General features: G+C 38.6%; 1 protein-coding gene across 1 annotated transcript in view; it reads right to left on the minus strand.

Annotated features, from left to right (window-relative positions):
• Positions 1–240: 240 nt before the first annotated feature.
• LOC132787723 (uncharacterized) overlaps positions 241–14,429 on the minus strand; it is a 78,857-nt gene continuing 64,668 nt past the window's right edge. Inside the window, exons 7-8 of the mRNA XM_060795002.1 lie at positions 12,443–12,600; positions 241–386 (exon numbers count right to left, since the gene is read on the minus strand). Coding sequence (XP_060650985.1) covers positions 296–386; positions 12,443–12,600 — 249 coding nt within the window. The 3' untranslated portion in view covers positions 241–295. The remainder of the gene's footprint in view (positions 387–12,442; positions 12,601–14,429) is intronic.

Consider the following 14,429-nt stretch of genomic DNA (forward strand, 5'->3'; position numbering starts at 1 on the left):
CTATAACTTTCTTACTTACTCATAAATACAACGACACTTTTCTGGCGTGGATTCATTTCATATGCATGTTTATTTATTTATTTTTAAATTGTTATTAAAATTCATTTATATTACGATCGACATGGATAGATGAAATACTTAGAGTTAGCCACAACCGCTAAATTACGCTTAACAAACTTAACTACATCTACATATGTTTATTTATTTATAAATAATAATTATGGACATCTGCTCCACCATAAAAAGGCGCTCGATTCATTCAATTATGATTATGATTATGATTTTTACACTTAAATCAGCCACAGATATCAAAGAGATGAGCGAGGAGCTTTATCAATGAAAGGTGGTTATTAGATATTCGATACGCAATCCAACTGGTTCCCAAACTAAAGAAAAAAAGACACATAAAAAATATCAGATATTGTATACGAATATTTGTTTTCTTTTTTAATTTTTCAGTCCACTGTTTAAACATGTAAGACTTCATTGAGCAAGGCTTTTCATTTGCAATCAACTAACTTAACTTGTCAAAAAGGGGGCAAACTTGACAAAACTTTGTTCATGTCGATCTCGACTTTTTTTTATGATTCCTCAAAATTGAAAAGATATTTAAAAAATAATTTTATACGGAATGGATGCAGCTGTCGGACTTTAATTGCTTTGGTTAACAATCTTGTATATTTTCTTCTGTATGAATTGTATTTACATTGGTACAGATTAATCAATGATCTAGGCTAATCAGAGTCGCAAAGTATATATATATTCTTGTGTTGATTATATGTATTTATTTCCATTTACACAGAAATTTTCCTTTGAGCATTATCTGTCAGTGAACGTCAGGAAACGCTCAGTTGGTGGAGTACCCGGGGTTAGGTCTAAAATAGAAACACAATATTGCAAAATCCGGTGGTGGTAGTGGGTTAATTGCATTGCAATGCATATACATACATATATGCATATATATAACTATGTAGTGTCCCAAGTTTCAAGTCTGTAGGTTCATTTTTCTAGTTTATGCAAAAATATTGGGCATTGGGACCATTGGTTGACAATCTGGTATATTTTGTAGTCAACGATTAAGCAATGTTATATATTTTCTGCACTGAAAAGATTTAAGATTAATTTATCGATTATGTAATCGCTTGTAATAATTTTGCACCTGCGATTTTGCTCAATGTACATGTCGTGGAACAGACAGTTAAAATGTAAAGTTTGAATTCCTATGACTGTTAAATTAGCATAATTAGATTAGTAATGTAAATGTTAAGAACATTGTTAGTGTTAAGAAACGCTAAATAAAAATATGAGGAAAAAGGAAAAGGATGGTTGATTGGATGGGATGGCTTTCATTCGTACAGAGTAAAGTTTCTGATTGCGGTCAACTTGGTGGCCGCCAGTGCGATCTCTGTCTACGAATGATTGCAAGTTGACACACAGCCTCCTCGTGGCACCTCCTGGGTAGCTATCTTAGCATCCGCTAGATAGCGAGCTAATGTGTGCAGCGAGTCATCCGGACGGTAAATGGTTGAGCGCAGGGTTTGGAACCCGCCTCGGAAAAAAGAAGAAGCCCAAGGAAAACCAAAGCGAAAGCCTCGGAAAGGATCCCCCCTTATGTTGACGACCACCGCAAAATGAAAAAGGACTACGATTTAAGGATATGCACCTGGAATGTCCGAACCCTTAATTGGGAAGGTGCCTCTATCCAACTGGCGGATGCCCTCGAGAAATTAAAGGCTGACATTACCGCCATCCAGGAAATGAGATGGACAGGACAAGGTTGTTCCAAGCGAGCAAACTGTGATATTTACTACAGCTGCCATGCGGAGAGGCGCGAATTTGGATGCGGATTTGTAGTAAGCTGGAGACTTCGCCACCACGTCTCCAATTTCACCCCAGTGAGTGAACGGCTGGCTACAATCCGCGTCAAAGCTAGATTTTTTTAATCTTAGCATAATTTGCGCGCACGCCCCGACGGAGGAGAAGGACGATGCTGCTAAGGATGCATTCTACGCGAGACTCGAGGACACATACGACCGCTGCCCAAACCACGACGTGAAGATCATCCTCGGGGACTTCAACGCAAAGGTTGGGCGCGAACGCATCTTTGACCGCACCGTCGGTCAATTCAGCCTCCACGAGACCACCTCGAACAACGGTTTCAGGCTGATTGACTTCGCCGCGGCGCGAAACATGGTAGTGAGTAGCACCAGATTTCGGCACCTCGACATCCACAAGGCCACATGGCTGTCCCCTGATCAGAAAACGCGCAACCAGATTGATCATGTTGTGATAGACGGAAGGCATGCCTCAAGCGTGATGGACGTGCGTACGTTCCGTGGAGTCAACATAGACTCGGACCACTATCTTGTCGCAGCCAAGATACGCATGCGGCTATGCCGAGCGAAAAACGTACGCCCCATCACGCAACGAAAGCTTGACGTCACTAGGCTGCGATCACAACGGACAGCAACAGCCTACTCCACTCACCTCTCGGAACTGCTCCACCAACCAACCCCTCTTCCTGTTGACGCCGGCGGACTCTGGGCGCACATATCCCACTCCATGCGAGCTGCCGCTGAAACAGCCATTGGGTTCAAGCGCCCACCCACACGGAACCAATGGTATGACGAGGAGTGTCGCGTCGCAGCTGCGGCAAAAAACGCCGCCTACAGAAGAACGCTGCAGTCTGGCGCAACGCGAGCTACGTGTGAACGTTACAGGGAGAAAAGGAAGGAAGAGAGGCGGCTTTTTAGACGGAAAAAACGGGAGAAAGAAAAGCGAGAGTGCGAGGAACTCGAGGTGTTGCAGGACAGAAATGATGCTCGAAAATTTTACCAACAAGTCAACCGTCTGACACATGGTTTCAAGACCGGAGCATCTAACTGTCGGGATGAAAACGGGAATCTGGTTACAGATACGCAGTGCACGCTGAGGTTATGGAGGGCGCATTTCTCCAAGCTGCTAGCAGGCGATGACGGCACCAATCCCGCCATTGGAGGAAGCAACCCGATACCACCAATCGACGACAATGTGGATATACCACTACCTAGCCATGACGAGGTCCGAGTTGCTATTATGCGACTCAAAACAACAAAGCAGCCGGTGCTGATGGACTGCCTGCAGAGTTGTTTAAGGCCGGCGGCGAAGAGCTGATAAGGTGCATGCATCAGCTCTTCTGCAGAATATGGCTAGAAGAAAGCATGCCCAACGATTGGAATCTCAGCGTCCTTTGTCCTGTGCTGAAGAAAGGCGACCCGACGATATGCACCAACTACCGGGGAATTAGCCTGATTGCCATCTCATATAAGGTCCTATCGAGCGTAATATGTGAACGACTGAAGCCGTATACCAGCACACTGATCGGACCTTATCAGTGCGGCTTCAGACCTGGCAAATCCACCATAGACCAGATCTTCACATTGCGCCAAATCCTTGAGAAAACCCACGAAAATGGAATTGACACACACCATCTCTTTGTCGATTACAAAGCTGCATTCGATAGTCCGACACGAGAACGCCTATATGCCACCATGTCTGAGTTCGGTATTCCTGCAAAGCTGATACGTCTTTGCAGGATGACATTGAGCAGCACCATCAGCTCTGTCAAGGTAGGAACGAACCTCTCCGAACCTTTCAATACCGTTCGAGGTTTCAGACAAGGCGACCCCCTGTCGTGCAACCTCTTCAACTTTGTGATGGAAGGGGTCTTGCGGAAAGCCGGTGTGCATCGTGCTGGCACTATATTTTATAAAAGTGTCCAGCTCCTTGCTTACGCGGATGATATTGACATCATTGGCCGCAGCAAGCGTGATGTCACTGCTGCATTTTCCGCTATCGAAAAAGAGTCAGCAAAAGTGGGTTTGGCGGTAAACGAGGGCAAGACGAAGTATATGCTGTCGACAAGCAGGGAGGCGCGGCGACTAGACTCCCAGGTGGTAGCAGACAACTATATGTTCGAAGTGGTCAAGGAGTTCACATACCTTGGCACTGCCATCAACACCAAAAATGACGTCAGCCTGGAGATCAAGCGAAGAATCACACTTGCCAATAGGTGCTACTTTGGTCTGAGTAGGCAAATGTGCAATAGAGACCCTCTCGCCGAACAAAATTAGCACTCTACAAGACACTCATCCTACCCGTGCTCTTATATGGCGCAGAAGCATGGGTAGTGTCAATGACAGATGCAGCAGCGCTTGGAGTGTTCGAGAGGAAAATTCTTCGCAAGATCTTCGGTCCCGTTCGGATTGGGGACGACTTTCGCATTCGGATGAACCACGAGCTGTACGAGTTGTACGACGACGTGGACGTGGTCCGGCGCATCACGATACAACGTCTGCGCTGGCTCGGACACGTTGTGCGTATGGATGAAGAATCTCCAGCTCAGAAGGTATTCGAAGCGAGAGTCGACTACGGGCGACGACGAAGGGGACGACCAAATCTTCGTTGGAAGGACCAAGTAGAGCAGGACCTTAATCTGCTGGGAATTTCCAATTGGAGGAGGCGCGCAAAGAGCAGAGGCGCCTGGAGGGAGACGCTGAGGTCGGCCAAAACCCGAAATGGGTTGTAGTGCCACCTAATAAAATAAATAAATAATGGTTGATTGGTGAAGGTCCGAGCGGGACGGCTATACGGGCTGAGCGTGGCGCGATTGTTCTTAAAGCGTCAATAAAGAAGAAGACGAAAAAGGAGACATTGGCGACTCGCTACGCTTTTACCAAAGCTTAAAAATCAAAATGGAAAACATTGATTTAATTGATTCTTCTACATCAGAAGTGGGATCGCCACAGCCACAGCATCCTGAAAACGTGCTACGGGTGTTGGAAGCACAAAATAACAATTTTTTGGAATTGCTGAAGGCCATGCAGACACTGGTTAACACTACAACAACAACAGTGCACGAAACTTCTGTGACGCTGCCTACGTTTAACCCCGAAGCTTCTGGTGCTGACGCGGCAGCGTGGTGCAAAACTGGGAATATGATCCTGACTGAGCATCCATTAAAGGGCGGTGTATTGCAATGCATCGGTGATGACTCTAAGTAAATATCTTATTGGAAGTGCGTCGCAATGGCTGTCGCAAATTTGCTTTGCGGGAATGACTTGGTCACAATTTGAAGAACTATTCATGCAGAGATATGAAAGCGTAGAGACGCCAGCCGCCATTTTATTTAACATGTTAAACTGACGCCCGAATGCAAACGAGTGCTTATCTGTCTACTGTAGTCGTCTTGTGACGTCTTTGATGACGAAATTGAGCTCGATGACAGCTGAAGAAGTCGCAGTGTAGCTCGTGATGGCACACGCATCGCAAATTGACACAAGACTACAGAGTCTCCTGTACACAAAGACCATTAAAACGCGCAGCGAATTGCAGCAGCAATTACAGGCTTATACATTCGGAAAGCGAATCGAATATTCAGGTGTGGATCTTGGATCAGAGTCAAAGAAGCAGAAAAGGGAAACTCCAGTTAAATGTCATCATTGTGGCAAGCCTGGGCAGAAGATGCGAGAATGTCGTAATAGGATCGCAGAAGAGAAAACCGAAACTAAAGCAAAACAACCATATGGCAAACCGGTGACTGGAGGCGACAGATCAGGCGTTACCTGCTACAAATGTGGCAATGTAGGACACATTGCATCTACATGTACCAATTATGCAGCTACAGCAAAAGACAGTAACGTTAAGAGAGTCGACGTATGTATGTGCTGTGTCAAACCCGCAGGGAGTGATGTTTCAAAATGGTGAGCCGTTCCAATTTTTCTTCGATTCAGGAGCAAACTGCTTATTGATTATGGATAAATTAAGTAACAGAATTGCTGGCAAAAGAATTACTAATATGGTAATCTTAAGAGGCATAGGAGAAAATATTGTTAAAAGTAACGTGCAAATTCTAGCCACAGTTAAAATTTCTGAATTTTAACTAGAAATATTATTTCATGTTGTAAACAATGACTATCTTAAATATGACATAATGATTGGTCAGGAAATATTACAAAATTATTTTGGCATTACAATACAAGCTAAGTTTATTTAAAACTAAAACTGTTAGTGTAGTTCACAAATCCGCAGCAAACACTATGGCTAAGTCTATTAATAAGAACGTTGATTTAAATGAGCAGGTAAATCAAAAGAAGAATATCGCAAAGATGTGTCACAACTGGCGCATTAAAAATTCGTTTATTAGATAACAATAAGACAGTTCAGAGACTCCCGTACAGACTCAGTGACGATGAAAAGAAGCTTGTCAGAGTAAAAATAAGGCAGATGTTAGATGCTAAAGTGATTCGCCCAAGTAGCTCGCCTTTTGCTAGTCCAATGCTTCTAGTAAAAAAGAAAGATGGCAGTGATAGACTTTGTATAGACAACAGGGAGCAAAATGCTAACACAGTGTCAGACAAATATCCATTGCCACTAATTTCAGACCAAATTAACAGACTGCGTGATGGCAAATTCTTTTCGAGCCTAGATATGGCTAGTGGCTTTCATCAAATACCTATAGAGGCTGAATCAATTGAAAGAACTGCGTTTGTGACACCAGATGGACAATTTGAGTTCGTTGCCATTTTTCAGCGATCAATTATACAAGCATTAGGTGAACTTGCATATTCATACGCGGTAGTTTACATAGATGACGTTTTGATTGTTGGAAGCTCAAAGGAAGAAGTCTATGAAAGATTAAACATCGTGTTAAAAGCTCTATCAAGTGCAGGATTTTCTTTCAATATTAAAAAGTGTGTATTTCTCCAAACCGAAATTGAATATCTTGGGTATTTTATCGAAAATGGTGAAATTAAACCCAACGCTAGAAAAATAGAAGCCTTATTAGCATTATCTAAGCCAAATTCAGTTACCCAACTCAGACAATTTATAGATTTAGCATCTTACTTTCGGCAGTTCGTATCACGTTTCTCTGAGAAAATGAAACCGTTATATAAGTTAACATCTAAAAATAGTAATTTCATTTGGAACAAGGAGTACGAACAGATACGCCAAAATATCATTCAAGTATTGACCAGAGAACCAATACTGGTTATATTTGATCCAAACAGATACGCCAAAATATCATTGAAGCATTGACCAGAGAACCAATACTGGTTATATTTGATCCAAACTACCCAATAGAACTTCACACTGATGCTAGTGCAGATGGTGCGATGATGGTGCATAAAATTGATGGCAAGTGTAGGGTGGTAGAGTATTACAGTAAGTGTACTACTGCAGCAAATCCAAATATCATTCTTATGAGTTGGAAACGCTGGCGGTGTACAATGCTGTTAAACATTTCAGCCACTATCTGCATTGCACTATGGGCAAAAAGTCGCAAAGTGCGGCATTTTTACATTTTTTTTTGTGTTCGGTATTATTAAATTGACTTTATTTTTTGAATTAGAATACTTCAAGAATACTGAAACATATTTTTAAAAAAATTTAGACTTCGTTGGTAATTTGTTATTCGCCCATATTTAAAGACTATGGTCTGGACACTCTAAAAAAAAAAATGGTGGGGAAAATTTGTGATTTTTTCTGTCAATTTTATATTCAAATATTAAATCAAACAAAAAAGCTTCAATATGGAATTTAATCGTTAAGGTATGTAATATTAATTATTGGCACTAAATTTTTAGTACATGTGATATTTTGTCCAATCATGCTATGTGTTGTTGGTATGTTTTTAGGTCCCTGGTAACAAATGTATTTGTGTTTCTGTGGAGTATGACTAATGCGTCTAGGCCGGTCGAGGCAATATTAAAGCTGAATTTTGTTAACTAAATAGTTAACAATCAAATAGTGATTAACATTTTTGCCCAATTTACTGCAAAACTCAATGTTGCAGTTGTATTTACGTCTTGTTTTGCAACGTTGTTTGATTTTTGGGGCAACAACAACCGCCAACTGCTGTGAAGCAGTTTGTTTTGCAAAATATCGATGAAAATGAATTAAGTGATGTTCAGCAAATCTTAATAAAAAATAAGCTTATTCAGTTTTTCGGATTGAATAACACTAATTTACGAAAATGCAACAGAAAAGCCTGCGCAATGGCTTGAATCCTCGTTCATAATTGAGTTTCTTAAGATGATGTTCCACGCGAAAAGCCTGGTCGTAAACGATTGACGTATACAGAGGCAGAACCAAGTTTAAAGTGAAAATTAGCATTTAAACTAGTCTATGAAACAGAAAAGTCAATGCTATTGTTGCATGACGTTTTGAAAAGTGTTTATATAATTTTAATTGCTACATAATGTGAGTTTGAGGTATGCCCATCAAAAGTTAAAGTAGGTACTTGATGTACTTATACGTTAATACTTATAAGTGGTATCCAATGTCTCAAATTTTGCATAAAGTACTAGTAGAAGGCGGAGATAATGAACTCGAAATTTTCAGGCAAAGTTCCCTTGAGTTAGAGGAAGAGCTTTGTGAAGAATAAATTATTAACTGGGTACCAAAGTATGGAGTCACAAAACATAATATTGGGCTCTAATTAATTTTTGATTTAATTTAGCATGGATCCAAATCAAATTTAAAATGCGAATTTGCTAAAAATATATTAATTTAATAAATTTAGTTTAATTTTATTAAATATATTACATTAAAATATTTTAAAATAAATTTTTTGGAAAAAATCGAAAATTATAACCTCATGGTAAGGTGGGCGGGAAGGAAGGCGTGGTCCAATTGAAAAAATAAAAAATCCGAAATTCGATCTTTATTTTTAAGGTATATGTACAAAGTTTCATGTTTCTATCTTCAAAAATGGTAAAAATGCCGCAATTCGGGACTTTTTGCCCATAGTGCATTGTAGGAAATTTGTTGTCCATACAGATTGTAACTCACTAAAGGCAAGTCGCACCAAAATCGAATTAACGTCCAGAGTATACCGTTGGTGGGCTTATTTACAATCATTTGATTTCGATGTTGAGTACCGCAAGGGAAGCCAGATGGCACATGCAGATTTCCTGTCCAGTAATCCAATTCCAAGGAAATCTATGGACGTAAATAAAGAAACAGAGGTGCGAGTAGACTTAGCCGAAATTACAGACAATTAGCTAATTACTGAACAACAACGCGGTCAAGATATAGTTGGTATTGTGGCACAGCTAAATTCAGGTGAAATGTCAGATGATTTAGAAAAAACTTATGAGATGAGAAGCGGACTATTATACCGCAATATACAAAGAAATGGCAAAACTCGCTGTTTGCCTGTTATTCCTCGCGCCTTTCGATGGTCCGTCATTAACAATGTCCACGAGACCATAATGCATCTTGGTTGGCAGAAGACCCTTGACAAAGTTTATGAGCAATATTGGTTTGAAAATATGTCGAAATACACCCAAAAGTTTGTTGAAAATTGCATAACATGTAAGATTTCCAAGCCAACGTCAGACAAGGTGCAATTGGAAATGCATCCTATTCCCAAAGTAAAAATTCCGTGGCATGCTATACATATAGACATTAGCGGTAAATTAAGCGGCAAAAAACGATATGAAAGATTATGTGATAGTACAGATTGATCGATTTACTAAGTTTGTTTATTTGTATCATACCCTTAATTTGGATACAGAAAATTGTATCAAAGCAGTGAAATCAAGCATATCACTTTTTGAAGTACCCAATCGCATATTTGCAGACCAAAGCAGAAGTTTTGCAAGTAGTAAATTTCGTGAATTCTGTATGTCAAATAAAATCGAGTTGCATTTAATAGCCACATGCGCTAGTCGAGCTAATGGACAGGTGGAGCGTGTCATGAGCACGTTGAAAGGAATGCTGACGGCTGTAGAAACAGGGGAGCGTTCATGGCAGGATGCATTGAAAGATGTGCAGCTTGCCATGAACTGCACAAGTAATCGTGTAACTAAATTCAGCCCACTAGAACTGTTAATAGGCAAAGAGGCGATACAACTAGGTACCTTTAAATGAAGAGAGCGAAGTTGATTTTAATGATGCGCGAGCACGAGCCATAGAAAATATCGATAAAACTGCAGTGTACGAGAAAAGGAGAGTTGATTTCAATAAGGCGAAAATTGTGAAGCACAAGGTTGGCGATCATGTCTTATTAAAATGTGAATCAGACTAAACTCGACCCAAAGTTCAAAGGGCCATTTGTGGTGATTGAGTTGTTGGAAGGTGACAGATATCTGCTGAAGTCATTGATAAATAAAAGAACATACAAGTATGCGCACGAAAGCTTGCAGAAAATGCCGGATGAGTGTATTAAGTCTGAAATGATTGAAGATGATGACAACGTTGAAAGAGACGTAAGCCATCAGACAGGTGAAAAAGACGTAGATCATCTGACCATCTCTGCCACCGAGGGTGCAGGGAACATCTTACATGGGGGCTGGTCCAAGCAGCAATGTTCAAGTTAATGAAATTGTTTGTGGCGGATAGTTGATCAAGTGAAAGGTCAAGGCACTGCAGGTGCACAGCTTCGCAGAGTGGCGGCAAGAGCCCGAGAACCATGTAATGATAAACTCGGTAGCCAAATGGGCGAGTTTCTACTGAAGCTGTCACTTGAAGTGTAAAATAAGTACAGTAAGTAAAATTGAAGTTTAATAAGAAATATAAGACATGGTGCCAAACTTAATGCTTAAATTTGATAATGCACACGAGGTCGTGTGAGAGTCAGGAAGGCCGTGTCGTGGAACAGACAGTTAAAATGTAAAGTTTGAATTCCTATGACTGTTAAATTAGCATAATTAGATTAGTAAAGTAAATGTTAAGAACATTGTTAGTGTTAAGAAACGCTAAATAAAATGTGAGGAAAAAGGATGGTGGATTGGTAAAGACGAGGTCCGAGCGGGACGGCTATACGGGCTGAGCGTGTCGCGATTGTTCTCAAAGCGTCAGTAAAGAAGAAGACGAAAAAGGAGACATTGGCGACTCGCTACGCTTTTACCAAAGCTTAAAATTCAAAATGGAAAACATTGATTTAAATGATTCTTCTACATACATACAGATATGCAGAATAAGAATATTTATAGTATACAATTTTATAAATTACCCATAGGCTAAAAAAATGTATAACTTGTTGCCAATTGAAAATGTATGAATCAGGCAAAAGAAAAAACTACGACCCCATTGCATATCAAACTTTCATATTCTCTGAAAATAGGTTTTCAGACGTGTAGAGAGTCGGATATAATCGAAAATGTAAGAATACACTTTCGAAGACAGGTCCTGTTTCCCTTATATATATATATAAATACCCTATACCTTATACCTGATTTGGGAAATCACCAAACTTCAACCCACGAACAATTTTCGCCGTTCTAAGTCATTGAACTATACCTGGACCAACGTATTTTGAGTCCTACTAATTATTACTAAGTATTACAAGATAAACAATGTATTTTTTATTTAGTGTTAATTTAACATAATTACAAATATATAATTTAAACTATAATTCAATAAAAAATTAGTGAGTTTGGAGTCTGTCCGATTGTGAGATATTGTAGAACATTTCTCGGAAAACGTAATATTTTTATTAAAAAGACGAAACTTTACTAAGTCTGCAATTTATTACAGAAGTTCATGTCGCAATACTAAGAGTACTAGGAGTAAACGAAATCATATGTACTCGTGTAGTTGCAATTTGTTAAATTTTTGCAGTAACCATAAATCGATAACTTCAATATTATATTGAACATTATGATTGCAACTCCAGAAAAGCCGAGCACTGCGATTAGAGCCCCAGAGCCTCTTCGGCTCATTCGAACTGCGAACGCAGGGCAATGAATCATGGCCCATGATAGAATTATACAAGGTAGTCTCGTCCATAATACAATTAAACAAAGTCGTGACACAATTATACAAGGTAGTCTCGTCGGTAAAAGTTTTCGTCAGTGCGTGATCGTTTTTCGACGTTAAAGGTTGTGTGCGGACGAATTTTTAGCACTAACCATATAATAGATAGATGCTTTAACTCTTGAAGCAAAACACACATATCATTCGCAACAGCATAATGCGACCATAGAGCAGTCAAGCGGTGCATTAAGTACCCCAGGACTTCTCCTGTTCATTTTAAAATTCGATGTCGGGAATGTTTTTCAATTTTTAATATTTTGTGGTATATTGTTTTTGTAAATTTTGAGAATATTACCGCAATATTTTTATTTTACTCAAAATGGGAAGCGGGTATCTCACAATCGAGAACATTCGACTGTAGCTTTCTTACTTCTTTCAGTTTGAGTGCGTTCAAATGTCTCATCGATATCAGATAATTGCCCAATTGTATTATTATCTGATTTTACAAAATTGTATTTATTTTTTAAAATTTAAATTTTTTTTAATTAAAATTTTAAATAGTGTTTGCAAACAAGAATTACGGCTTCATTTTAATATTTAAATGTAAACAAATTTAAATTTAAAAAAAATCTGCAGAGCGAAATTTGTGCATTAAAATACAAACCACTTGTTTCAAAAAAATAAAAAAATAAAAACAAACCTGTGTAGTGCAATCCAAAGACTTTTTGTATTAAAAGGCATCCGTATAATTGCAGCAAACTTGCAAAGTTCTTGATTTAAATTTGTATATTTTTTTTTATTTGTATACAATGACGGATTTTCCAGTTTGGTTAGGAGAACATCACTTAGCTGATTAATCTGAAAAATTAAAACAAAATTCTTTTAAGTATATGCGTAATTAATATTAACTCATAAGCAAATATCAATATTATTAATAAACTATATATGTAAATATATACATACACACCTATCAAATTTTGCGCCAAAAGCCATTCATTCGTTAATTAAACTCTAACGTAAATCTATCCCATACATTTCATTTAGGAGGGGCACACTAAGAAGCGGTTTTTATAATGTGTGAGTACAGTATCTGCGCGCCTCTTGTCTCTCCCTCTATTTATCACTCTATCTCTGGAATCAGCTCTTTTTGTTGCATTTTTATAGTCTTTTTACAGCAGTAAACGTTTACACATACAAATCATTACTTTCAATTACTTTTGTTGGTATTTTTATTATATTATATTATATATGTTTAATTCTTTGTATGTTATATTGTTTTTATATTTGTAATAAATTAGCCCTAAGTCGGATGGTTCTGCTTTCGTCCCGACTCCATCATTGTGCAAGGCCACCGAGCAGTTTGTACCCAATGGATACCTATGCCGAATTGCTAATGTAGAATGCATCGGTGACTGAAGTTTGACTTTGATTTCTTTTCGGTTACCTAAATCTTGCACGTGTTAACTCATTTTAAATTGAGCCCTGAGCTGAGATTGTATGTGCAGCATGGCCTGACCTGTCGTTTAGAGGTCTACTGGACTATTTGGGTTGATTATCAAAAGTCAAAAGGGTGGAAAAACAAAAAATTTTAGGTAGACAACTTTTGAAATTTAAAAGTTTATTTACATCCGCTACAGATAGGGTGTATAACTTTGTGCCGACAGGAAATGTACGTTACAAACAGAAGGAGGCATCTCCGACCCAAAAAGTATATATATTCTTGATCAGCGTCAACACAGCCGAGATATATCCATGTTCGTCTGTCCGCCCATCTCAGAAACTTTAAAAGATATAGATATAATTTTTTCAACAGCATTTGTTATGTTTGTACGCAGATCAGGTTCGTTTCTCATTTTTGTCACCCCCACTTCCGCCTCCGCAAGTCAATAAAAATCGAAAAACAAGTAAGGTCGATCGGATAAAAAATGTTGAAGTTATTTAAGACATTTGTTTATACGGGTCTTAGTAGCTTTGGCTGACAATATCTGGTATCTTTTCAACCTATTACAATTATAACCAATGGTTTTGCGATTCTTGCATTGAATTAGGCAGGCATGCGCATGCATTATTTATCAAATATAGAATATACTTTCACTTATTTAATTAATATTGAAAATATACACATATATGTATATCTAATATTCCACATTTACCATAGTCTAATATATATACATACGTAGTTATCTGGGAGACAGCAATTAATTACAAAATAATACAAAAATTGAAGAAAGAAAATTAATTCATGAATAATTTAAAACAGTGCCTATTGTTGTGAAGAAAATAAAAATTGTGACTAGACTAGAACAAAATTAGTACAAGATGAAAAGCACAAGAATTTGCAGAGCAAGATCCCCATAGGGAACTCAAGAATTGAGTCGCCTGTTAGAATCAATGAAATAACATATGTAGATGTGTTGTCTTGTGTTAAATTGATAGAAGCTCGGTATGCAGCAGTAATTAATTGATGTCCAGAGAATAGTTAACCAGAATGACGATGTCTTGTTTGTTGAAAAGGCTTTGTTGTAAAAAGGCTTCCCAGATTCAATTCAATTAAATAATAACACGAGTGTTTGTTATATGTTTTATGTTTGGTTATATTTCTTCACTTGTTTTAAGATACAACTTGTCCGTTCTATGTCAAAAATCAAAAGGAAAGAGAACATAAAAAGCAGCGAGCGAAACACTTT

Source organism: Drosophila nasuta, chromosome 2R, assembly GCF_023558535.2.
Source record: "Drosophila nasuta strain 15112-1781.00 chromosome 2R, ASM2355853v1, whole genome shotgun sequence".
NCBI lineage: Eukaryota > Metazoa > Arthropoda > Insecta > Diptera > Drosophilidae > Drosophila > Drosophila nasuta.